The 27,391-nt window shown below is 37.4% G+C and overlaps 5 protein-coding genes across 5 annotated transcripts in view; 1 reads left to right on the top strand and 4 right to left on the bottom strand.

Moving 5' to 3' along the window:
• Positions 1 to 1,458, bottom strand: part of LOC106117316 (ovochymase-1) — an 11,925-nt gene extending 10,467 nt beyond the window's left edge. The window contains exon 1 of the mRNA XM_013311570.1: positions 1,299 to 1,458. Within this exon, the coding sequence (XP_013167024.1) occupies positions 1,299 to 1,395 (97 nt within the window). The 5' untranslated portion in view covers positions 1,396 to 1,458. The remainder of the gene's footprint in view (positions 1 to 1,298) is intronic.
• An 855-nt stretch (positions 1,459 to 2,313) lies between these two features.
• LOC106117262 (protamine) lies at positions 2,314 to 4,640 on the bottom strand. The gene is made up of 6 exons (XM_013311485.1): positions 4,504 to 4,640; positions 3,721 to 3,869; positions 3,412 to 3,519; positions 3,211 to 3,246; positions 2,988 to 3,093; positions 2,314 to 2,835 (listed from the first exon to the last, which is right to left on the bottom strand). Exons 2-6 carry the CDS (start codon positions 3,864 to 3,866, stop codon positions 2,686 to 2,688), a joined length of 546 nt encoding a protein of 181 aa, XP_013166939.1. The 5' UTR covers positions 3,867 to 3,869; positions 4,504 to 4,640; the 3' UTR covers positions 2,314 to 2,685.
• Positions 4,641 to 5,167: 527 nt separating this feature from the next.
• Positions 5,168 to 25,606, top strand: LOC106117030 (uncharacterized). Its single transcript, XM_013311103.1, has 17 exons — positions 5,168 to 6,457; positions 9,132 to 9,337; positions 10,163 to 10,233; positions 10,523 to 10,742; positions 11,727 to 11,912; positions 21,335 to 21,460; positions 21,571 to 21,729; positions 21,807 to 21,914; positions 21,986 to 22,230; positions 22,358 to 22,574; positions 22,803 to 22,861; positions 22,929 to 23,411; positions 23,685 to 24,096; positions 24,335 to 24,437; positions 24,560 to 25,099; positions 25,197 to 25,330; positions 25,443 to 25,606. Exons 1-17 carry the CDS (start codon positions 5,628 to 5,630, stop codon positions 25,604 to 25,606), a joined length of 4,263 nt encoding a protein of 1,420 aa, XP_013166557.1. The 5' UTR covers positions 5,168 to 5,627.
• LOC106117815 (uncharacterized) lies at positions 17,583 to 19,179 on the bottom strand. The gene is made up of 6 exons (XM_013312268.1): positions 19,005 to 19,179; positions 18,607 to 18,671; positions 18,403 to 18,518; positions 18,057 to 18,135; positions 17,773 to 17,838; positions 17,583 to 17,700 (listed from the first exon to the last, which is right to left on the bottom strand). The coding sequence occupies exons 1-6, from the start codon at positions 19,051 to 19,053 to the stop codon at positions 17,656 to 17,658; spliced, it is 420 nt and encodes a 139-aa protein (XP_013167722.1). The 5' UTR covers positions 19,054 to 19,179; the 3' UTR covers positions 17,583 to 17,655.
• Positions 19,368 to 21,164, bottom strand: LOC106117807 (uncharacterized). The gene is made up of 6 exons (XM_013312256.1): positions 21,036 to 21,164; positions 20,865 to 20,941; positions 20,371 to 20,591; positions 20,063 to 20,141; positions 19,904 to 19,972; positions 19,368 to 19,616 (listed from the first exon to the last, which is right to left on the bottom strand). Exons 2-6 carry the CDS (start codon positions 20,916 to 20,918, stop codon positions 19,377 to 19,379), a joined length of 663 nt encoding a protein of 220 aa, XP_013167710.1. The 5' UTR covers positions 20,919 to 20,941; positions 21,036 to 21,164; the 3' UTR covers positions 19,368 to 19,376.
• Positions 25,607 to 27,391: the final 1,785 nt, after the last annotated feature.

Below are 27,391 nucleotides of genomic sequence, written 5' to 3'. Positions count from 1 at the left end.
TTAAGATAACAATTAGGTAACTTTAAATAAACCGAAGTTTAAATTTTGTTTTTATGATTTTGTGTAATTCAGAAGCATTTACATATAAAATACATATTTTAAGAAAAATATTAATAAACTCGTTTTTTATTAATGTTCTGAAAGACATTTTTTTATTTTAAAAAGACAATTATAACACACAATTAAATAAAATTAAATGAAAACCAAAAACAAATTTAACAAAAGGGATAAAAGTAAACCAAGCTGATATATCTAAACTTAAATAAATAAACTGAAACAATAACTATTATATGAATGAGTGAAATATGATTTATTCCTTTATTGAACTATATACTCTTAAATTTACATTTCAGGGAATCCTTACTGTGTGTGCGCAGATACGTTACTTAAAATCTGTTTATCCATAACTGATGCAATTCCTAATTCTAAGCAAGCATATAAAGCTTTGAATGGGTATACGTTTTGCTGGAAACTTCAGGATTTATTCTTGTACCTCTCGGAAACCTACGTTAGTCACATGGTTATTCTAGATTCCGTATTTCGTATCACAATCAATATGCTAATTAAAGCTTTGTTCATGTACAATTTCCTCGTCAACGTCGGGCGCTCGGGACTGAGCTCGGGGAAAACGTGGCATTTGTAGAGTAGATCTTTAGATTTATTCTAAATTGTTATCATCAGTGGACGAGATCAGTGAAAGTCTAGATTTATAAGAGCTCTACTACTGCTGTGATGACCTGCTCTATAATGATGATTCAATCAAACATACATTGAACTTCTAATGTTTTAAGCCTCGGTATGATCGATAAAAACATATTTTTTTTAAGAATAACATTGTAAACATATGTTATCTTAATTAAAAGTAATTTAATGTTTTTCTTCTAACTGTTCGCGACAATCATCAAATGGCGGGATTCGATCCCACGTCTGCTAAATAGATAGTCCGTATAAGCAATATTTTATAAGTATTAAGTTATTTGGTTTAGATTTTTCCGTTTATTTATTAAATGGACCGTGTTGATTCAGTTGAAATTAATTTTCACTGGTTTAATTATCTTTAGTCTCATTACTTTTATCTGGTTTTGTTTAAACGTATAATTTATTTAAAAAAAACTGAAGTCTAGAGCTAAATATAGAGGTATATAAGACCAAAGAAATATTTTTAGAAGCTTTTTACTTAAGTTACATAGAAAGGTATTAGTAGTAGCAAAGGAGATTATTTCGATAGATGTATTGTTTACATATCATAAATTCAAATGGGGTATAACTCAAAAGATACTAGAAAATAAAAATGTTACCTCTTTGACTGTAAGCATCACTGATATCAAAAAACTGTGCCAGTACCAAACAACAAACAGCACTCAACAGAAATACACTCGAACGACTGATTGCCATGTTTACACACCACTAATTCATCATCTAGCTCTAATTTATTTAAATAAAATGTTTTCGCGATATTAAAATGATGATAACAGACGTCTGCTGGCAGCAGCGCCGAATCAGAAATGACAGGTAAACAGTGGTGTCGTAACTTCATTGACTTGGTGTAGGAACTTCTTATGTTTTTTCCGCACTGCCCCAGCGCGTGGCGCCCCCACTGGGGAAATGTTACGGTCGAGCACGATGAGGTCGACAACATTTCGTGGAGGAATAAAACAAGCAATTGTTTTATGTTTTGTAGCAGATGAGTTTTAAGAATATTTCTAAGATTTACATATTAGTTAATGTATTATATCCAGTTCTGAAGCGTTCACAAATATACTATTACACTTATAATAGTCTAATAACTCACAATATATTTTCAAACTGGTTATTTGGCAATGAAAACTAAAATAATTACATATATCGTGAATGTTTATACTGGGACCATCACTATATCTGAATTATTAAAAAAATGCATTAGCTTTTTTTCTTGCTAAATAAAAAATTACTTTTAAATAGTTACTTTTAAAATAAACGTTATTACATAAAGGATAACTATGATCTTTGAGAATTGTTTTCTCTTTACGTTACAGCACGTTATGCAGCAAGAAATTGAAAGTGTTTAGAGCTGAGGAATCACTCTCATTTTCTGACCGCAATGAAAATGTTGTCGACTTCTGTCCGCAGAGAGTGAAATGTAGGCGCGTGCGGCGCTCGTGACAGACGCAGTCGCGTGCCCGACGCCGCATAGACATCTCCGTAAATTATAATATCTTAGAACTTGGTAGCTTTTGTAAAGGAAGGTTAATAGACGGGAAGAAGTTTAACAAAAAGAAATATGTCTTAAAATGTTTTTTATTACAAAACATTTGGAACAATTGTAGAAAAAAATTTAAACACAATAATTACATCAACAAAATCACAAAATATGATACAAAACAAGAACATCACGTTTGAAAATAAAACTGGCAGCGTCGATAGAACGGCATAAGTATTTTGTAGCTCGGGTGGTTTGGAACGGGACGCGGAGACAAAATATTGCACATCAACCCTTGAAAAGGAATGATCGACTCTTATTTGAATTAGCATATCGCTATCTCTGTCACACCGATAACGAATTTAGCTTTCCTAAGGCCGATCACGTGCAATACTTTTAACCGCGTTAAGCTTGCAATGGATTCAGTCACGCTTCAATTTGGATTGGGTTAACTTTGATGTGACGTCAGCGGCAGCGGCGGCGGTGACGTCAGCGGCGGCGCTGCGTCAATGGCAGCGACGTCGACGTCGGCGGCGGCAGCGGCGGCGGCGACGGCGGCTGCGCGAACGTCGGCGACGACGGCGTCGGCGTCGGCTGCACACGCTGCGCCGCCGTCGCCGTCGACTGCGTCGTCGGCAACGCCTCCGTCTGCGAGGCTATCATGCAAATATAGAAAACATTATAAAGCATACCATTGACTACAACAATGTTAGTGTCTTATGTGACGGTTAATTGTCGTTGGTTGCTGACTTAGAAAACTTATACGAATGTAACAAAGACGTAAGAATATAAGAGAAGGACAACTCACACGTCTACAGGAGCGGCGTCTCCTGCGTCGGCGGCCGCAGGCGTCTGATTCCTCTCTGGACAAGGAGCCGCTGTCCGCCCAGGGCTTGTCCTTCATCGCGCGGCTACTTAACACAGATATGACCAAAGTTTTAACACTTTATATACTCTTCATCCATTGTATCACACAACAACCTAAATTGTGATCACCTAAGCACCTATTTCAAATTATAATATTTACTTACCGTCTTGACTTGTCATCGTCGACCTCCTGCCGTTCCCTAAATAATTAAAATAGTATAATATCAGACCGAATTTCAACTTGATTGAATTATTGGAACATAAAATATTTATTTTAATTTAAGAACTTTATTAAGCATGTTTACTACAAGGATGGCGATACTATGGAAGGCGTTTAGAAAGTAATAATGTGTTATTCTATTTACGCAGATGAAGGTCTTTTATCCTTAGGCTCGGATTCTGCTTTTTTCTTAAATGCAGCTTTCTCGGCAGCATGTTCTGCGTTGCGTCGGGCGACCGCTGCCCGCCTGCGCCTGCCGAAACAATCAAAGCAAATAAACTTAAAAGCCAATTAACCTAGCAAATGCCAGCATTCCAACTGCAGGCAATGATTGCCACTGAATTAAAAATAAAAAAACATATTTACTGTTTTGAACTGCTTAAATAAAGTAATGAACCAAAGTTATAAAAATACTAGTAGCCTTAAAGCTATGGAAATAAAGTATCAAAATTACTTCTGTTGCAGGTCGACGTAAGTCTTAAGGCGGGCGGTATAGCGCGGCGCATCAGTCTCGCTGCGCTTGCGCATAAACAGCAACAGGTCATCGTTCAGCCGCTTCTCCTCCTTCACTTCAGGGTCGCCGTTGCAGCTGCCCGTCATAATCTGCACACCCCAAACATACAATCCCTAACTTAGGGTAGCCTTCCATCCTTACGGTGAGGACGTACACGAGCTGACAAAACAACATTTGCAATGACACATGTCACAGCTCACAAACCTCATGGCATAAAATATAGGTATTTCAAGTCTTTTACTTAGCTTATAAATAAATAAATTCTTATATTTTCTGTTCCTTATTAACATTGCCCAAAACACGCAGGGAATATTTCTGCAACTTTATAGAAAAGGCAAGTTATTGTAACTTGTCACATTTACAATCTGCTTGTTTTTTTTCATTTAACATTAATCTTATTTAAAACTGTTTTGTCTACAGCACACCTATAGCTGTTTAAAGTAATTTGACAAACACTTTACAGTCAGAAAACACGATTAAAGTATATCATAGTAGGTTCCCAGAGAATTTGACAAACAATACAATATTATTTGGTCTTTTACCTTAAGAATTTTTTACTTAAAACATCATAATTGGTTAAAATACCTTTACATAGTTCAATATTGTGGGAATCGAGACCCATACTGATAGTAGTACTGCCAGAGCGCGTTGCTACGTCGTAGACTATTTACTATTGATAAGTCAAACTTCGCGGTTCAATAATCAATAAAATACACAGCTTACCAAACATTAAGTGCCGTCCGCCAGCATAAACATAAAATATTATATAAAATTTAGGTAAAATAACAAATGTCACTATAAAATACAAGACATAACTGTGAGAAACATTTTGTTTCGGAGAACGACAATCTTCTTTCTTTGAAATTACATCAGATTTGTTCAACTGATTATATACGGACAGCTCAAGGATAATAAAACTCTTTTTAAAAATAAAAATAATACATCCTTCTACAATATCATAAAATATTTTTATACATCTGGGTTACATTTATTAAACCTTTGAGCATTTCTGTGGAACAAATTACATGAAATATTATGCTAATTTGCAAATAAAACATGGTATTAAATTCTCTTAACAAGAAAACGTAAGAAAATCATTCGACATTCATCTGAAGCGCGCGACAAGCGAGAAACTAAACTCGTACATTTATTTCCATTAAAAAAATATATGGGTTAATGGGATCTCGGTTCGGAAGCATTAAGAAAGTAGGTATTAATAATATTAACATCGGTTATCTCGAGTGCTTTATTCTTAGAGGCGTTAGATATATTTTTGTGCGGCGCTAGCGTAAGGAAATTCGAAAGTTAAAAATATACGTTCGGTATGAGTCGGGCGGTTCCGTGCCGCGCCGCCCGCCGCCACCGCCGCCGCAGTGCTCGCCCGCCGCCGTCGCCGCCGCCCGACATGCGTCTGCGCACACTTGGGCGGGGAACGATACGGATCCTTTGATTTCTCTATTAAAATATCCCTAAATTTAATATTATCTCCCAAAACCGTGATGCTATTCAACTATAGAGTAGCAGTGATGTTGGAATCGTTAAGCGATATCGATTCAAAGAAAGCTTATTAAAGGAATTCAAAACAGTGCAACAGTGGATCTAATGTTATTTTCGTGCCATTCATATGTCTAGGTATTAGTGTTTGAAACGCGAAAGAATCGCGTCCAATGAAACTGTGTGATAGAAGTACCTGAAACTTAAATATTTGTAATGAACAGAACACAAAAATTTGATATGAACATAGTATGCATTCCATAGCGATATATGCCGTAGCGGCCTAATTGGACAGTTCACCTGCGCTTATTGTTCTTTATAAATAGCTAAGACAGTGACCGAAACTCAAAAAAATGACGTCACAGAAAGAGGACGGTGATGTAATTGACGTCGGTGATCAGAAGCCCGACAAACCGGAACGCAAAGATTCCAAAGATCTAACCGAATTGCCGCCGAGCGGGACCTCCCTACACAAGAGACGAAGAGGGGAGGCGCCTGCGTCCTTATCCGTCAGAGCACCGCAGACTCCTTCGGAAACCGACGGCTCCTCTCCGTACACGGGAGCTCCGACTCTCGAGGAGTACTGGAGGTTGAGCGATGGCACCCCGGACGCCGAAGCTTTGTGCGAGAGTATGCTGCAGCGATTGAAAGACCGCGACGATCCTCTCTCCAGACGGGGAAAGGAGCTCGCCCTGCGGACCAAAGATACACTGGAAGCTTTGGACCAGCTCGAAAAACTCCTAGAGCTGCTGGACCAATTTGTTACTTTGAAAGAACATAACGCACGCCTTCTGAAAAGGCTGCGAGATGTAAACCATTTGAAAAAGTTGCACGAAGCTCACAAGAGAATAGACCAGGAGTCTGAGAGATTAAAAGAAGAGGGGAGAGAGTTGGAGCTTATAAATGAGGCATTGGATGCGGAGTTGGAATGTGAATACGGGCAGGCTATCTTTGACTCGATGATGGCCGGTGGGAGAAGTATGAAGAGAACGGGGTCCAAAATAAAAGGACACGGTCGATTCGGCAGCTCTCTGCTCAGGAAGCAAAGATCTAGATCCGCGGGAGGTGAGGAGAGTGACGCTTCTCCCGCTACTCCTATAAGACGTAGATCAGATTTGGTGTTCTCGAAAGAAGTCGAGAAATCTAAGGTTTCAAAGTGGACTAGAGTGAAAGCTGCTTTTAGGTAAGACACAATTTGAAACTATTACTTTGCTCGGTCAGTTTTATAATTATTTTTTACATTTAAGCGTCAATAGCCTAATGGTTAAGGGTACGGATTTCCGATCACGAGGTCGAGGGTTCGAATCCCGCCATTCGACTATTGTTGTAAACCATATCCTAGCTCAAGCCTAGATCTTAGTTGGAATGGTTAAAGAAATATTAAATTTACAAAAGAAAATCTGCTAATATTTTAAATAAAAAAGAAAAAGTTTCTGATATTGTACTCAGTATGTACAGGCAATATTAACAAGTGTCAAAGATTTGTTAGTTAAACAATGTACGGTTTTTCTATTAGCTATTGTTAAAAATTCATTGTTACAGGACTTATCATTAAAATCATATTTAAACATATTAGAATAGTGCCACATCTCAACTGTCACATTGGTCCTCACACGTACGTTAATTACCAACAAGTTAAGGTTATAACGACTGACGTACAAATGTCGATAAATCCGAAGCCGACGTGCGCCGGACAGGTGATACTGCGCACTCCACACCGGCCCGAAGATAAACAAACCTTGTGTATTGCAAAGTATGCTCTACATAAAGTTCGCAGTTTCGGCACAAATGTTTATGGGCAAAAAATTAGCACAAGGTTACATAAATTTATAAGGAAACTAAACACCTGATTTCACTTCACATACCTTACTTTGTACTATTCAAAAATAATGGAACAAGACCTCCTTTAAATAAATAAATAAAGTAAATTCAGTTCAATATGTGTTTATTGAATATGAATAAGATATTGATAATCATATAATAACAATGAAAATCAATAAAAATATAATAACTGGATAAAAAAATGCTTGGGTGATAACATTTAACATTTACTTTAAATTTGTTCTTGATAGATTAAGTAAATTAGAAATGACTTGGTACTCATAGACATGAGTTCTAGCAAAGCTAAGAACCTGATTTAGATTATATCGCTTCTCTAGTTCAGTCAGATTATTTCACACACTTATAATAACTGTCTATATAAATCATATAATCCAACAGGTATAAACTACTTTGACACCCTTCATTTGAAACTTAAAAAAACATTAATTACATGTAAAGCGGCACATCAAAGGGATTATTTCGCACATTAACAGCGGCGTTTGCTCTTGTGTAAGACATGACGAATGACATCAAAGAGATATTCAGGAAAACTAAAAAATGAATAGTTGATATATTTCTTAATCCTTTGATAAATCATAAGTGAAACTTATAAAATACATTCTGACGTCTACACTTGTATTTATTAGTTAACTAGCCGTCCCCCGCAACTCCGTACGCGCGAAATTAAACAGAACTTAATTAGTACCCTATGTGCTTTTCCAGACAATGTTCTACATCTATGTCAAATTTCAGCTAGATTAAGGCTTCCCTTCTGGAGATACCTTCGAAAAAAAAATCCCTCCATCTATCTCAATTTTCGCATTTATGATACGCGTATTTAATAAGATTACGTGCATTGTAAAGTTAAAGAAAATATATTTTGAATTTGAGCACATATCCACGTATCACACATTCATCTTTTGCATGGATTCAAAATTAACGATGCTTGTTAATAATAACAAACTTTTATTTATTAAAAACATAAAGATCATCATTGATATAAAAAAACTCGTCCAAAACAAATCATTGACAAAACTTCGAGAATACTAGAGTTTAGATAAACATGATAAAAATTACTTTATTAATCCATTAGGATATGATCTAACAATTGAAGTTTTCACTAATACAAAATAGTCTATATACCTTAGTAATAACTGTAAATAAATTAAATATTTTATTAAATTTATAAATATAAATAAACACAATTCCATTATTTGTGTAACCGCAAACAAAAAAACTTGTGTAACCAGCAAAGTACGTTTTAAAAATATCGTAGAATCGCTCCGGAGATTGCTCCATAAATTTTGAGACGAGACGAAATTACGCGAGTATAGTTTTTGTGTGTAAATAATAGTTCCGTTCCTACTTTAATAAACTAGCAATAAAAATTAAAATTTATTTATATGTCTATAAATAAACTTTTCAATGAAATTTCAGCAATATTAACACTTTTAGGAGCTTCTAACTTTGTAGATGAAAATTAAATTTATTATTTTACCTCTGTAGGTTTTTTTTGGCCTATAAAAAAACATTAAGCCCTACTGACATTACTCTTACAAACATTCGGGGAAGAAGAGGGATCGACTGAAACTTTACCCTCTTACAAGTGAATTTAATTCACCCGAAAGATCGTTGTTCTTCAAGCAAACTTCGGTTTAAACAATAAAAGGTCAAGATGTAACTAAGCCTACATTATATCTTCCAATCAGTCAGGAAAAAAACTATATTCATAATGGTTTATGTAATATATTATTTGACATTAATATACTTTTAATTGTCTAAATAATTTGTACACAGTCAGTACTTGCAAATAAAAGTTGTGTCACATTATGTACATTAACAAAGCACGGCGCACATAGGAATTTGTCAGTACGCCAACTGTAGGTGTCAGGAAACGGCTGACAATTTTACAAACAATTTCTCGTAATATTACTCGTAACATTGTCGTTAAATCACTAAATTATTCCTAATTTGCACATTTATTGCAGTACTTAAGAAAGAGTTTGAACACGCAATTAAAAATTTCCTTTTCACAGGTGGGAAAAAGCCCAATGGCCTCCGTCGACGTACGGGGGCGCGGCCGCCGTGGCTGCTGGCGCGATGGTGGGCGCGGTGGCCCTGGCAGGCTCTTCGCCCTGTGCCCTGGTCCAGCCCGACCCCCGGGACTCCGCCAGCCTCACCCCGGGCAGCGCACTCTCGCTCACTCCTAACTCTTCCTGCGAGGAATTGCGAATTGACGGAGGTTAATAAAAACATATTCATATCATTTATGGTAATATGTTACATTCAAAGTATTATAAGGAGTCGTTTGTGTTATTTCTTAAGATACTCTTTTGTATGTTGCTTATGTAGAGTATTCACTTGTAAAGAAAATAGCAAGAAATCAAAATTACTTTTAAGCCAACGATTACTACTATGGTAGACAGCAGCAACAGTAGTTATATGATTAAAATGGCGACTGGGAGTAGCTAATAATATTAGAGATTTTGATACTGCCCCGATAAACCCATACAAGTCTTTATCAAAAGTTTCTTTAGTAACTGTAGACTGTAGAGATGTTAATCATCTAACTAATTTTGAGTTCGTTAAAATTGTACATAGCAACAGAGCAACATCTGCCAAATTAACGATTATCGATTCCCGTATCGATTGTTTACGTTATAATCGGATCAAAGACGAGAACTGCGCGATGTGAGATGGACGAGACGTGTCGTAATGAAGTAATCAAAGTGTACGGGATTTACGAATGAAAATAGAACAAAACACTTTCCCGTTTTTTATCGCGCGGTATAAAACAGTTGGTTATTTTGCCGGTTGTATGCTGTTTGAGTTATTTTTGTGAGAATTCGGTAAAAAAACTTTATTGCCCGAGTGATGGTAAGGTAGTTTTTTTTATTATAAGGTAGGTATTATATTTGCATGTCGGTTCCATCTTCACTTCACTTAAAAGCTCGACCGACCGATTTTTTAGAATTTGACTAGGGAACGAATCGAATTACAATAACATATTATCGAGGTAGGTGTTTCTTAAACTGATTTGGTTTATTTATCTCTAGTGTTGTTACAGGTAACTGTCGCAAGAGCGTTGTGTTGCGCTGCGATGATCAGGACTCCGCTTTTCTTCAAGCTCCTATGCAGGTGAACAGTGTGAATTTTAATACCGTCAGTTACCTGTTTAATTTTATATTAATAGTAGCTGCCGCCGCGATTGCATCCGCGCGGCTGGACTGCTTACCCATGTATTTTTCAGACTATGTTTTTCATCTATACCAAACTTTATCGAGATTCTTTAAACTGTTCTGGAGATCGTTCTAACAAACATTCATTCAAACATTCAAACTTTCGCATTTACAATGTTAGTAAGACTATCACCATTTCCTTTCCATACTTCTCCTGACACCTAGATGTAATAGTAATTTATTGTCAGGATGACAGTTCAACGTCTCCCTCGCCGAACAAACTGCACAAAAGCCCGTGGGGCAAGATGCGCGACATCATCCAGACACACCGCGAGTCCGTGAAGAAGAAGTCTCGTGGTAAAAGCTCGGGCGAAGTGATGCCGGCGCGCCGCCGCTCGCTCAGCGACGCCGGTGACAGCGACGCTCCGCCCGCACTCACTATTACCATACCATCGTCTGAGGAACTCGGTAATAGTAATACAAGCGTGGTAATCATTAGCGTGATAATAACTATCTTGGTAATACTACTACTATAAAGATTTTATTATTAATGTTTTAGCAATTAAAACCGATGTTTTTCATCTTTTATAAATTCATCTTTAAGCTTTGTACCACTTCAATGAATATTTGAACACTAGCTTATGTCCGCGATTTTATCCGCGCGGAATTCAAAAAAAAACTTAGTAAATAGCCTGTGCGCTCTACAAGGCTATGTTCTACAACTATGCCAAATTTTATCGTAATCCGTTTTACTGTTTTTGAGATAGGTAATAACAAACATCCAAACATTTATATTTATTAAGTCAGAAAGATAGGTTTGTAACAATTTAAGAAAACTGTGGGCAGATGCGTAATATTTTCAATACAAACAAAATATCATGTTCCTTGTTTCGTTCTACTAAAATTCAAACAATTTAAAGGAAGTGATAAAAACAGGGGAATTCTGGAAAAACTCAGTATATTATATACATTTTTATATAATAAATATGATTCAGAGTTTTGCGAGAATCAACATCAAAAGTATTTACAAAATACACGCGCGAGCGCAATTAACACTTCCATATATTTAAATAAACATTATGTTGTCGTGTCAGGATTAATTTAATGTTATATACGATACGACAAACTATACTAATCATAATCAACTGCTTGCTTTTATAAATAAAACGATGTGCTATGCTATGCAACTAGAAAAAGTTTTTTCATTACTTCTGTATGCAATTTATTTGCACTGTTTTGACAAAAAACTGTTGTCTACGGAGTTTTGGCACGTATATATAGGTAAGTTATAAATCAAAATTCTTTGCAAAATATATTTAAAGCGAAAGTTTAATTTTATTAACTTTATAGGTATAAATAAAATCAAGGTATTATTCTCCGACACTATAAAACTCAATAAATTTTAAATAATTGTGGTAAGCAGAAAGTTAACAATACAGATATCTCTAACAGAGTCGGAGCCATCGCACCCGGTACTCCGCAAACAGCGTTCTTTAGAGCTGGGCGCACGACCACAGCAACGCCCTCCTCGACGGCCGGTGTCCAAGTGGGCGCAAGTGAAGCGCGCCTTCCTCTCCTCTGCCTCCGCTTCCGTGCCCTCCAGCCCCAGCCGACACTCTGCATTCTTTACTGACGCAGGTGAGTTATTAAGCATTTGTTCTTACAAAAAGTTGTCTCCTGCGTCTAGCTGCGTAAGAGGCTAAGAAAAAAACTCTATTCTTCATGATGATTAGTTAACAAACATATCTATTGCATTGCACTATTGCAGATTGATTTGAATCATAGCCTCTTTATTATTTTAGCTATGCTACTAAATTATTCTCGTTTAGACAAAATAATTCCATTGATTAGCGTTCTTCTGCCGCCAAGGCCCGCTCTGACGTAGCTCGTGCATTTTATCGATACCGGCCGCCACTTAACCGCTTATGAGTAATGTTACCAAAATACAGACTGAATAACAAATGGGGAGCTGGATTAACGGGCTATTAGCGCCTGCCTGCTGCCTGCCTGCCTGCTGCCTACCTGCTCGCCTTGACTGATGATCATGTTGACATTTTAAAGTGAAATTAAATTCATTCGATATTGCTTTAAGATAAATGTTTCATAAAAAATGATGCATTTGTAAAAAACAGTTTAATTATAGTCTATATAGTAAGGACCTTTATAAAAGAAAGTGGTGATAGGTACACTATTTATAGCTCAGGAAAGTTTAAAAACATCACAGATACGCATCATATTCGCGTACGTTCAGGACATATGTGTTACATAAACGAGGGATGTATCTTTATAAATAAAATGCAGTTTTCCTTCCGTGCATTCCGCGCGCTGTATCGGGGTCAACACACCGACCGCTCTGAAAACTTACCACTGTTTATCTCAAAGTCTAATTCTAGATTAGCGTATGATTTTGTGCGAAGGAATACTTGCGCGATGCATTTTATGGCCGTTTCTTAGAACTGACATAGTGTAACGGAACAAATCAATGTCATTCCTGAATTATCTTTTGCTGTTATGTTATAAGATTTTTTATTTTCATTTCACATAAAAATCGACATGTTTTATGTAAAGATTTCGTAATAACGAAATCTTTGTTTATGTACTTGTATTTCTCGTAACAATTTTTAACAAATCTCTAAGTTTGTGCTAGGATGTGGGTCCTCGACAATAAATGAATGGAGACATTCGAACCTGCAACCGATGGATGGGTAAACCGTAACTATTATGCTATTGTCACTATTTACGAAGTATTTTGTCCGGTATTTAATAATACTATTTATTCTATTGTGTTTCGAATTTATGTCAAGGAGACACACTACTTTAGTGTAAAGTCAGTTCGTCTCTCATATCCTGTACACTAAAACGGGAAATGCCAAAGGAAATTGCACATTCCTCCGTTTTCAATACAAATTTTTCCCCATTTAACAAATCAGTGTGTATTTAGTTGGTATAATTTTGAATAAAGTCACGTATAACATTCTCGCATCCGGTCTATGCCGGAAGTAGTCGCAACCGTATTGCCAACCGTTAGCAAAATAACAACCACAAAGTAAATTATTTATTCAAATTTAATTTTATAACCCGAATATTTCCCTTACCGAATTTTGTTATAACAACTTACTTGATAAACATAGTCACAGTTATAATAAAAAAACATCGAAAATCTGTCTCATAAATACAATAACAAAATGTATAATATTCTACGAAATTTGGCCGTACTTAGAACCTATTATTGTTATTCTAGACAGTTTATTATAAGATTTGCAAATATATTTTCCAATACCATCAATTCTAACGAAGTCTGAGGAAAAATATCTCTGACGTAATTCTCCGGAGATTCCAGATATTAACGGAATTTACCTGCTTCAAAATCATAATCCTCTTCCACACATCTCAACACGCATGTCATGAACGTCTCTATGAAACTTTGGCAAACTATCAACTTTTTTAATTCAAACGCAGTGTTACCGGAAAATATTTCGGATGCCGTACATTCACCTGAGATTTATATACTTACTAATATATATATACCATATTTAACTTTAACAAAACAATAAGAAATCTAAAAACAAATATTTCATTCTTTCTTTATTTAATACTTGGAATTTTCATAGAATATATTCACTATCAACTCTTTTACAACAAGGACGAGAATGTTGAAGCATATGCAATTAATTTGTTGGTTGTCAGTTGCGTAAACAATTGGTACATCTGCCAATCGGCGACAGGTGATACGTTTAATAAGCGCCTACACCTTGAACCCGAAGTGTAACTTCAAAAATTATGAAGGGTTTAGTTTAGATGATGGATCAAAAGCTTTGTGGGAGTATAATTTATACTAAAAAAACTCGTGTATATTATTAAAATCACAACTATTTATTCAGATGGAAAACCAGTTTCAAACAGATATCGTAATGTAAACACAAAAAGAGAACTAATTCCTTTAAAGTTGTAAACACATAAAATTAACCGTAACAGTAACCACCAAAAACCGAACCATTTTTTTATATTTCTTCCAGAAAAATCTAGTTAATAATATAGATTTGATCAAGAGCTGCCATACATGGACTGGTACAAGCAGTCGGTACCTATGAGTTGTTAGCTGGTCCAAATTCCAATGTTACTGAATCGTATCATAAAATTCGCACATGTGGTCTAAAAGAATAGCCGAATATTTTGTGTAACGAATCATTTTACACTAACCAGACGTGAATATTAAATAATCAAATTTTCAGTAAAAACCAAAATGTTTGGAAATCGACAGGAAATAACTCATCCGTTCACCGCTGGAATAAATTGTGCTAAAACACATGCCTGGTGGGCTACAAAAAAGTAACAGGCGAAATTGAAATTTATTTGCTTTATGTATAAAGTTTATTGTTAATAGAAGAGGATATGCAAATTCAATTCAATTCCATGTCGACAGATACCAGTATTTCTCTCTTACAAAGTAGCGTCTTTCTCATTCTGGCTGGATTATTGTAAAGAGCCAAAAGTCATCTCGGCCAATGTGTTCAGATAGACGCAGTATATAGAACACTGCCACTAAACAATACTACGGTATCTTATTATCAGTTTAAGGAAGATCATATCTAAATCATCGAGCCAGATAAACAGAGGACTTTAGGATTGCATTTTGAAAAATCGTTTTAAAAAAATTACTATGGCGTGTCAATATGTTTATACAATCGTGATTTATAGTGTTCAAACTTGGGTTATGTTTCAAAATTAAATAAAGCAAGTTGATATACATACGCTTTGAAAAGTCGTAAAATATTTATTATTACATTACATCGTAAACTTTGAAAGTCATTTAAAAACTAGGATAGTTAGCATATTGTAGCGCAGTACTAAATAATACAAGATCACAATACAACTCTTTAGAGTTTATTAAAATAATAGAGGCGTAGGAACAGCAGATGAGCGGGCGTAGAATAGCGCGAATTCCGCGCATCAAAAGTGAATTTACATTCAATGGGCGAGACATGTTGCCAAATTCCTCGCAACTCGACACTTGTAGTTCAACGTTAGTATTGAAGTCAGATTGAAGAACGCAATGAAAACAACACATTGCGTTAGTCCTATATCCCCGACCTCTTTTTAATACATCGAAACATAAATAGTTCGGAGCGAATCGAATCGAGAATGACCTCAACGTAATAAATCATATTCGACGTCCGTACGCAAAATAATAACACTCCAAATGCCGTTGAAGGTTATCAAATAGATATAAACACATCATATCTATAAGTTTATCTAAATCTATCAGTTATTTTGTTATAAAGTGATAAAGTATATGCATCTCAAGAATTAATTTGTTAATATTACCTGTATGAATTCCATGAATTCAAAAAAATAATTGATTACCATTAGTTTTCAGCATTTTATTTACAATTTAGCAGTAATACCATTTGTTTCATCAAATTTATTTTGCAGCTTTAAAATCTTTTCTTTTAATTTGTCATCAATCTCTTTCTTTTTACTTTCCTGCACCATTCTCCGGAGTAACTCTTTCATTTCTGACGTATTGCTGATGTTCTTGTATTCTATTAAATCTTCAGGTATTTTCTTTTCGATATCCAATACTGTTGCATTATTTCCAGCTATATAATTATTGACGTCATCGAAATAGGTAGAGTTACCATAAGCACAATATTTGACTTTAGTTATAACATCGAATGCCTCATCTTCTAGAGTTTTAACAACCTCTATGAGGCATGCTTCATGCATAGCACCGTGAGCCATCAGTTTCGTCAGCTCTACCACACCTTCTATTAGCTTTCCTGTTATTTCCATCATGGAAACTTTTATAATAGGAGACTGTGGATTAATAATGTTATATATCATATAGTTATATACTGTACTTTGACGAGGCACTTAATAACATAGTTTTAATATAAAATTACCTTAGAAATAACACACTTGATGACATTCTTCAACGAGTCGTGGTCATGACCGCAAACTTTCAGAAGTTGGTCAATTTCTGATTTTTTGGCATGAATCTAAAATTATTTTTACAACTTTTATTATACTACATAATATTATTACAGTAAAGAGACAACAGAGTTGATAAAGTAGTTGTCCTTAGTTTTGTTAAACCTAAACTAATATTCTCGATATTTAAAAGGTAGAGAGAGAACATCTTTTGGTTGAATAAGCTGAGATTACCTGTAGGGATAGGAGTAACACTAACCAACTCACCGGCTTGACACCCTGTCGGATCATATTCTTGAGGTCAACAACCCGACTGACCGCCTGGCTGGGGTCTTGTCCGATCAGCGCGTACCCGCACACCACCATCTGATGAAGTGCCTTCTCTGCCAGAGCTGTTGTCTCGTTCTGCTTTTCTTTCAAGCACGCATCTACCTGCTTTTGGTTTCAATAGGTTTATTGGATGACGTCATTGGTCAAATCTCTCTTGGTATTGATGAAGAGTACCTGTTCCCCCGTGTGCTGCCTCATCAGGTCGAGCATACTCTGCAACTCCGCTAGACTGTCCTGGATATGCGCGGTGCCATTTTGCAGCAAGAGTCTGATCTTCATTAGCACGATGTCCACAGATCTTAACATGATGCAACATTGATATCAAAATACGGAACCACGACAAAAATATGGACGGGTGTTGAAACTTTGTCCAACTAAAGTTATATTAATCACCTTTGTAGATCCACTTGAAATTTCCTCTCGATGCTTTGCAGCAAGTCCTCGCTGAGTTTCTGTGTCAGGTCATCTTCTATAACTTTGTCCACTTCATCCTTCGTCAGGTCGCTGCTGTCACACTGTCATATTTGTCACATCTTATATCAACAATAAAAAAATATTCAATCTTTAAACAAATTTAAATCAAAACAAGATTGTATATTTATCGTTTAAAAAGGGAGTTTAGTATACACATTACAAACCAAATTCCAAGTCATCACAGCACAAAGCAAAATTACAGAATATCGTTTCCTCAACGCCACCATGCTGTAAACTAGTTTTTAAAATTGAGAATTTACTGTATATTTCTGCAAACTTTCTGATAAAAACAAAATACTATAAAATTATTTATACGTTTATGTATCCATATTTCCAACTCGCGTATTACAAAAGCAAATATTGAGCAGTTTATTGAAGTTGTAGCGTCTAAACATAATGCAATAACGAAATATATCGCGAACTAGTGCATTTATGTAGTTAGTTGTGATTTTTCATGTCTTATGACTTCTAGTATTAAGTAAACTGGAGTAATTGTATGTTTATTGGAAATTGCTTTGATCACCCGTGTGCAATAGAAAGCACGCGACTTTATAGATTTAATGAAAGTATATCTCTATTTAAATCGATGTATTATGACAATAAATTTGGTTACAATAGGTTTTAGACAAAAACTTAGATTATTTGTTCACATCGATGACTTGTTTCTTATTTTCTTCATAGGTTTATATTCCTGAAAGAGAATTGGACTTGATAAGAACTTGTATTTTTATGAGGTAATCTTACTTATTATATATTTACTTACCGCGGTACCAAAACACGCGTAGTGACACAAGTCATCCGGATCCAATAGAGACAATACTTTGTAAATCTAAAACACAAGTATTATTACTATTTTAATTCACGTTATAAGTATTATTAATATAACAAGACAATATTTGAAAAATAAATTAATATGACTATGAACCCGAATGTTTGGATGGATGAATGTTTAAAGGTATCTCGAAACGGCTGTATGGATCTCGCTGAAATGACAGAGTCGCGGGCGAAAGCTAGTTAATAAAATTGTAATTTACTACATGTGTTTACCTTAATTTTAAGTTGATATAAAACATCTCGAAACAGTCGAAATAGATATTGACACATTTCTAGACCTTTTTTCATTCCTCTGAAAAAAAAAATCAGTACAGTCTGCATCCTATTGAATTTAAGTTCTTTTAAATGAATAGTCCCAGCTATGCTCGAGTAGAAATTTATTTTTTAAAAAATAAATAAGAAATACCAAATATAAGCTATGTTATTAAATGATAAGATAGCATTCTAGAAGCGAAAGAATGTTTATGATATTCGCCCAGTGCTTTTTGAGTTTATTTGTTAAGAAAGTACACATTGTTCCTCTTTGTGTGAGTTTGAATAATAATAAGGGCCAACGTACTCAATAAATAATTTGTATGCTTCACAAATATACTCGCTTCCTTTATCAGACTGCAAGGATAAATACTGTTCCTTGATTAATGTAAAATGCTTGCAGGGATCTCCTAAAGGACATTGCTGGAAACAGTAAAGTTGTACTGAAACACTGTATCAACATTATTACAGATGACTGTACCACTCATAAAAGATTTATGAAAAAACTTACGAATATAAACCCAAAGAGAAGAGTCAATAAAATAAATATGGCGTATGTAGATGTTTTGAGGTGTCCTAGAAATAATAAGAAATACGTGTAATCTCGAAAACCTCGGTCACTAGTTTACATTATGGCAGTACAGTAGGACAGTAGTGCTGTCCTGTCGTGGGCTCTCTGGTGTCAGTTCGTGTTTACATTATGCCAGCTGTAGGCCAGCGCTGTTTTTGAGCGCTACTGTCCTACTATACTCGCATAATGTAAACTCGATATTACGGTATATAAAATCTAAAATATAATGACCCTACTTCCATCAATCTCTTAATCTGAGTTTAGTAGATGCCGATCATCTTAAGGAGGTTAAAGAAGTAAACTTTTATATAAATAGAAGCTACAAAATAATTACTTACCGTGTTTAGTATTTAAAGATTTTCTTCCCTTTGGTAACGGTTGCTCCATTACATCAACGAAAATATTACATTAAGACGACATTGTTCAATTTTAAGCATTTTGAAAAATTTAGCTCAAATTAATTTAAAAGCTACAAGAAATATCTATCACCAATCATAAATGTCATTGACTATTCATAATTGTTCTTTTTTAATGACATATTTACTGGCCGTAAAAAAGTTTAATATCATTTAAATGTTTATCGTAGTCAACAAAATATAGGAATAGATTCCTCATACATAAACTACACTAAGTACTAAGAGGGAGTTTTTAGTGACCACTTAACTCCATGACAAAGTGTTAATAAAACAAAACTATTGCATTGAATTTATTTATTCTCTTTTGAAGCGCTCTGCAGGACATCTGCCGATGCAAGTGAGACCTTTCTCCACACAAGCGGGGCAGTCGGTGCCCGGTATATTATCATACTCCGACCTGTCCGCGTCATCTCGGTCATGCCCCGCGCTGGTCCGTGGCTCGGTCCTGTCATCTTCCCTGCGCAATGATACATCCTGTCTGGATATCGGCTTATTTCTGATTTTTATTTTAGATGACTCGATGGGCGCGGTGAGCTGGGGATGTAATTTTAGTAAATACCGATTACAACTTTTTTTAAAAGAAGGGCAAATACAAAATAATTACTTAAATATTATAATGTCTCGCGTTTTACGTAAGCATTATGGCTCGTTTACATTATGCCAGTACAATATGACAGTAGCGCTATCCTGGCATGGACTGTTTTGACTTATTGACCAGTTCGTATTTACATCATGCCAGTTGTATACCAGCTCTGATTTTCGGTGCTACTGTTTTACTGGCCTAATATCAAGGAATTATATCTGAAGCAACTGCTAGTTACCTGTGAAGATCTGCGCGTCTCTTGATTTTGCGTCAAAATGTACTGAAGCCTGTAGTACATGTCGACTGTCTGAAATAATATTTTAATCATTTGTAAAACTAAGATAATCTGTATAATCTGTAACTGCACAGAGATTATTGAAATGTAGCGTAAACTTGCCGTTTCTATAAAATCATAGTAAGCTTGAAAAAGGACTGCCACGATGAACCCGTATGTTTTCGTGACCGGCTTGCAGGTGCTGAAATCAAAAAGAGAAAGGCGAGTTAGGAAAGATTATATTTATTGTAGAATATTACAATTTACTTAAAAGACATTATATTAAAATAGTTGATGTTTATCCTTTTACTATAGTTCGGATGCATTATAACGAGAAGCATATTAGCAACATAATTAGGTGTAGCCCAAACGTCTTACGAGAGTACAGAAAAGTGGATTAAATCGTATAAATTTAGGAAGACATGACTAACTCTAGGATAGCTTCAACGAGGGCGCAAGGGCATGACTCGCAGATGCAACTCTGGTGCACAGCAACAGGGCGGCTGCTGCCTGGATTCTCGCTGCTCCCCGCGCCCTCCGTCACCACGGTGTACACCTGCTTGCGTAGTCGCCGGCAGCGCAGCCGACAGTTGTTGCACCACACTTCCTGCAGGCCAGCAGCTGTGCTCGCGAACAGTCTGTCATCTCGTGACTGCAAACGTTTTATATAATAACTGCCTATCCGGTCATTAAGTAGTAGATATAGTTTGAGAAATCTCCGGTGAACTGAGTATAAGTCTTTTTAAACCTTCGATGAATACAGTGGTGGTCAAGTTACATTTGCCAATAGCTTGTAATATTACAGCGGTTTGATTTCAGGATGATAACGTCCAAGTTATGTGTTCAAAAGCGTTAGAAATTTATCAACAACTGACCACAGATGATGTGTCATAAGAAGATATTTGAAATGTAGTTTTAAACTTACATACGCATACAGTATACAGGTTATAAGAAAGATCAGTAAAATATATTCAAGCATTTGTGTGTTTCCGGAACTGCCATCTATAAATAAATGAGAATGTTACGTTTTTGTTCATTCAAATATAACCTATATCTATAGACTACATTCATTGTTTATTATAGAACTCTTGCTTACAATATTTATTTTGAGGCTTGAAGAATATGATTTTTTTTAAGAAACATTGTTGGTTACTTTAGAACAAAGAAATACGGACTATTTACATCACTAATAATTATTGCATTTTGCAATAAATCTGTATCGAAAAATGACATCTACAAAGACATTTCTAGTGATTTCAAATCACTTCTTGCATTCGAAAAAGTTATCGATAAATAAATCGATATTTAACACAAAACGATTTATGCCTAACCCATTTCGGTAATGGGACAAGTCTACTGGCTATGTTTGAAATCAATGATTATATCAAATTACAGAGACAGAGGGCGTGAGCAGCGGGTGCGAGGCGAGCGGGGTGCGCGAGGAGATCGCCCGCGACTATGCCGCGTTGCAGTCGCGTCTGCGTCGGGAGTTCTCCGACAGACAGGGCAAGCTCAATGCGAGTAAGTTTACAAAATTCAATTTATCTAAATATTTTTACTCTTTGTATCTTTAACCGTCACTCCCAGCCAAATAACATTAATTATGCGACTTGACCTGACTTTTATTGTAGCGTCGAGACCGGTGGCGACGCGACCGGTGGCTACGGAGGAGCAACTGTCAGCGGACTTCCGCAAGAAGCTAGCGGAGTGGCAGCGGCTACGCGGCGGCCGCCAACCCCCGCCCGTGCCCGCCCGGCAGGACCTCAGCGAGGACTTCCTCAAGAAATGGGGTAAACTAACCTACAACGTCTTTTCATCTCCTGTGTCTTAGATATATTCACAAGTATGATTATCGTTTCTTCCACAGATGAATGGAAACATATGAAAGAGACTAACTCAGTGCCAGCTTGGGAAGAGGAGGCAAAGCCAGATGAAGTGCTAGTCCAGACATCTACTGGCTTATTCAAGTTTCAAGGTATATTAGAAGTTATGTGAAAACGGTACGTGCTATTATTTATTAGACTTATCCCTTATTACACTTGGCAGGCATATCTCGATCATTCACCCGCAAGCTGCACGAGTGGGAAAAGTCGCGGGGCATTGCGCCTGAGGCGTCGACCTCAGCGTTGCTGCGCGCTGCCCGACAGCGCAGCAAAGCGCCGGCCGCGCCTCTCACGCGCACTCAGTCCGACGGCAGCGTGGCGCCCCCACCCGGTGCCCGCTGCCACGGATCCAGCCTCAGCGTCAATGACGTCGATGACTTTGACTCCGAATATGATAGGGAACATTCAGTAAGTGACGCCAAGTTACCTGCGAGACAAGTATCACCGGCCTAACTTGCTGCTTCTTTCCAAAAAATTAAAAATATACATTCAGCTTACACCTTCACTTATTAGTTATTTACCTTTAACCTTGCAGCCGGAGGGGACGGAAGGTGTGGAGTGCGGGGCACGGGGCGCTGTACTGGTGGAAGTGGAGGCGGAGGAGGTATGTACGGCCGCGCCTCTAGTGGCTGTGTCCCCGCGCCACACGCCGCAGACTCCCATCTACACCTACGGCCGCCCGGAGGCGCGCCTGCTGTGTGAGACCAGTGCCGCGCTCACAGGCACCGCACTGCTGCAGCCCAACGGCTCTGGTGAGCATCACAACCAGGCTAGGCTTATACACACTACAACTTTTATAAATAGAGTTAGCCAGCTTAATATTATGGACCCATTAAAATATATTAAGACATAGTATCGATTAGGCGTTTGATCTTCAAGAAAGACAATATTGTAAAAATAACATAAACCATTCATCCCTAAAGTGTGTTTAAGTTCCTCTTGTCTACAAAATAATACAATTCCAGTAGTCATCCTTTCAGATTCCCGCACTGTCAAGACAAAGGAACATTCGGTGAAATCCAAATCGACACGTGATCAGGTAATACAAACAAATATAACATTAAATATATTGTTGTATGCGTAGTGTTTTACTTTATAATTTTTAGTGTTTACAGTTAAAAATACCTGAAAAATCAGGTAGAAGGAAAGTGAGTCAGCAGCCAAGTATCGAAGAAGACGCCATGTTTATTAGAAAAACCATAGAAGAAATAGAAAGAGGAAGCTCTACTAGATTTAAGGATGAGGCGACAGCGTCTGAAACAGAGGTTAAAGACTTGCCGTCGACAAGCAAGGGTTCTCTAAGAACAAAGCAAGATGACAACACAAAAGATATTAAAACCAATAAAGAAAGTAATGAAGAACAAAAGGATGAATTAAAACGTAGAGACGTTGATAAAAGTAATGGTAAGAAAAAAACTAAGTCCAGAGCTAGATTAGAAAGGGAACAGTCAAAACCGTCTGAAAGTGATTCGGAGACAAACGTTGACACGGTTACTGTAGAAATTCCTAGAAGACGGAAAAGACCGAGAAGACCGTCGGAGAGGCCGCGCAGTCCACCGACATCGCTGCATTCAGATTCCGAGGGAGAGGTAATACTTATATAATTTTGGTCAAGTTATATTCCTACCCCGAAATTTCAAGAGATCTCTATGAACAAATGCTAAGGAATATGTCGAATACAATATTTTTATATAATATTGAACTTGATCGATTTTTTATTATTAATATTAGTTTCTCTATATTGCATCTGTAGAAATAGTAAAATTTTAACGACTGTTAATTTCTGACTGCAAATTGTCAGACAAAATACAATAATCAGGTTATTATTGAAGGCGGAATATTTAATAAAGGTCCAATTTCAGGTGTTTGTTCTTAAATTGAAAGCTCCTGAACGCAGAGAGAAATCGCCTGAAGTAATTGTGAAAACTACTCGGAAAATCTTCTCTCCAGTAGTACGAAGTGGAGAGTCGGTGCCCAGGGCTGTCATACCAGTCGACGTTGAAGACTTGACCGGTGTTAGACCCACAATGGACAGAACGATCCATCGAACACATGACATCAAGAAGAAACATGAAACAGAAAGACGCAAGAAACCAGAACTTAATATGAGGTCCAAGAGTTCAGGTGATCTTCAGGAAGGTGAGGACCATAAACCAAGGACACGACCACCTCTTCCCTCATCTCCATCCTCACAGAAAAAACAACTCCCCAAAGAAACAGCACCGTCCATTCGAATTATGATTCAACGGTACAACAAGAAAATAAATGAAGAAGGTAACCAGATTTTCTTTGTAAGTAGCTAGTGAACTACAAATCATCGTTCTAACATCGACAACATATTGTTCTAGTTTACATTGACCGAGATTTTTTTCCACAGGGTTGTGCTCTCATTATACAGTTATAATCAAACTTACAAAACTTATTCCTTCACTCGTCCTTTGACCTAGCTACGCTAGTCAGAAAACTTAGTGTTTTCCTTGACTTTAAATCATGATAAGTGTTTCGGTGACAGGTAATGTGTCAGGGGGCAGCAGCGGTGCCTCCTCTCCTCCCTGGCGCTCCCCCAGTGCCGAGCGTCGGCGACCTCCTGACATGCCTGTTGGCATTAATATAAGGTGAGGCGTGGTCATAATATTATAGTCATTATTGTAAAAAACTTAGGTGTTCCAAAGAAACTGCGCTTGAAAGGTGGACATTCATTATCTATTTTTATTAACCATAAAATAACTTATTACAGAAATAATCCATTCCTAGAAAGGGAGGTTAAAAAGTCAGCGAGTGCTTGTCAGCTTTCTCGGCGCGAGAACGCGTCGGCGGAAAAGCGACTGACAGCCACTGCGTGCAGCCTGGAGGGTGTGCTGAAGTCGCAGAGCGCCAACGCCCTGCTGCCCGAACAGGAGCACGAGTCCCCGACAGAGGACAAGAAGGATTGCAGCCAGAATACGGTTAAATGCGCCGCCCCCAGTACCGACACGGTCGTCCCTGTCACCACTAAACCACCCGATACTCCTCCCACACCCGTCACGCACCCCGTACTCAGGCAACTGTCGGACACCTTGGTGCCGAGTTTATCTAGGTTCGTGGATAAAACTGGCTTCTTTGAGAGGTCGCTGTCTTCGGTGGAGCCCCAAGACTACGGAGACAGCACCACAGCGGCAGCTGGCCTGTCGGAGCGCGCGGCCAGGATCCGCGCCGCCAGGGAGAGGTTCCTGGCCTCACCGCCACCCATGAGAAAGGAGGGAACCAGCTCCGCCAACGATCTAAGGCCTGGCGATCGGTGAGTGCTATTTGCAATTATTTTTATTACAATGAAATCCCACGGATTTAACCTTCTATTAATCAAATGGGGTCTGTCATGTGAAATGTAATCGCAGAACCAGCCGGATTAGCTGCGAGAGCGAGTCAGCGGAGGCGCAGGGCTCCGGAACGCAAGAGCAGGCGTTAGGGCGGAGCGCCTCTACCGGCATGGTTAACGTGGAGCGCGTGGCCTGGCAGAGAGTTGCCGAAGGTAACGTCAGCTACATTACACTTATTACCTTCGCCTCATATAATCGCTACGGGGCCAAAGATTGCCAGACCTTAAACGTGACATGGGCTCCTAAGAGCTTACACGGTTGCAGGTCCAGGGCGGGAGCGCGGGGCGTCACGCTTCAGCCTAGCACGGCTGGCAGCGCGACTGAGGCGAGGGGAGCCGGGAGGGGGTGGGGGCGCGGCAGGTGGTGCGGGGGCGGTGGCGCGCCTGTGCCGCCAGAGCCTGCTGGTGCAGCTGCGCAACAAGCACTGAATACACCTTACCACATACAACTACTTGTTTTATTTACACCACCTCAATATGTAACAAACTTTCGTAAAAATAATTATTCCTCGTTCTCTCAATACCTGAGGTGTAAATTTTTTTCTATAGGTTTTTTATATAGATAAAGTTTGTTACGTTTATGGTCTTTCTCTAAAGTATTATAATGTGTAATAGCAATTTATGACTAGAATACTTACAATTAGAGACGAGGTTGTTAATATTATTATGTTGCATCTTAATAAATAAAGGAGGGGTTAAAACGAAATAAAACAACATGAACGTTAAATTTATTTCAAATTTAATTTCGCTCTCGACCGCGCTGCACCACCAACCACTGGCCATTGTCCACCGGCCATTGACCACTGGCCACTGACCACTGGCCATTGACCACTGGCCACTAGCCACTGACCACTGACCGCATTCAATACGTTTGGTAACAATAATTACCGTATCAAAATGGGAAGTTGGAACTAATAATATTTTTATTATCAAAAACACTACAATTCAGTAATTTATTAGTAATAATAATAATAAGACTCAAGAGAACACTTACAAACAACGTTAATGGGTAATTTGGTTGAGGTAGATTCAATTGTAATTTTTAAACTAATTTATAAATGTTTTGTGGGAACATGACAATACGAGGCTGTTCACAAAAAGCAATCGCATATTACGTCTACATTTATATCTGAATATTCATTATATTGAGGCGGACTTTGACCAAAACATTTGGTACTTTATTGCTTTTAATTTCACAAGTTTTAGATATTTAACTTCTATAACAATGTAATAGTGCTTTAATTTTGAGAGTAAATCAAAGTGAACGATTCCCTATGTCCCCACAACCCGTTTTAAAACTTTCTTATCTTAGTATAAACTGGAATATTTCGACTCCGGCATATTAATGTGCGTCATCAAACAAGAATCAATAGTAAAACAAACATTAATTAAAAAAGAAAAAGATAAGTGGTTAAATGAAAAATAAAAACGTAAAACGTATTTTGAGGCTGATAGTGACAAACAAACAAAAATCTTGTATTTAAACGTAATATGGACTGACTAATAATACATATATCATTATAATAAATAAAAAAAAGAAATACTGGAACAATCGCGAATTGTTTTGTATTTAAATAACACGCGAAAACAACTTACAACCGACAAAATCAGTAGAAAGCTTACATAATAATGCAGAAAACAATCATCAAACAAAAACACAATAAAAACACAAAAGATCATAATCTAATTTACTACCACAAGTAAAGAATCGAAATATTCCGGCTTCGTTACAAAATACACAATACAAAGATGGCCGCCGCAAGCGCGCGCTCGCAGTGACGTAACAAGATGGCGGCGGCACGCCCCCGCACTGTGACGTCACGTGTGCAGCAGGGAGACGTTTGACGTAAGTTGCTCGCGTGTAAGAAGTAAAGGTGGAGGGATTGTGCCCAAACTGTGACCTCCCAGCTGCAAACACGACGCACAAACTTCTCCTTCACTGCAAGTGATTTGGGGGTCGTCTTGCTTCATTTATTTACGACAAAAAACGTACAAAAATTGTTAAGGTTCACATCGTACCCAAATCACCTGCACAAAAACTCTACGCGTACAAAAGTAGAAAATTCTAGATGCAAACCAGAGTGCAAATCAAATTATCAAGACTTCTGACTCTTATCATGCAGTACTGTGTGAAAGAGACATGCATTAACAGTCTCGGTACAAGTCACGTAATTTATAACATTTTGGACGCTTCATAATTCTAAGTACACGTTG

This window comes from Papilio xuthus, unplaced genomic scaffold, assembly GCF_000836235.2.
Source record: "Papilio xuthus unplaced genomic scaffold, Pxut_1.1 DF829567.1, whole genome shotgun sequence".
NCBI classification, from domain to species: domain Eukaryota; kingdom Metazoa; phylum Arthropoda; class Insecta; order Lepidoptera; family Papilionidae; genus Papilio; species Papilio xuthus.
This window is presented reverse-complemented; position numbering and strand designations above follow the sequence as displayed.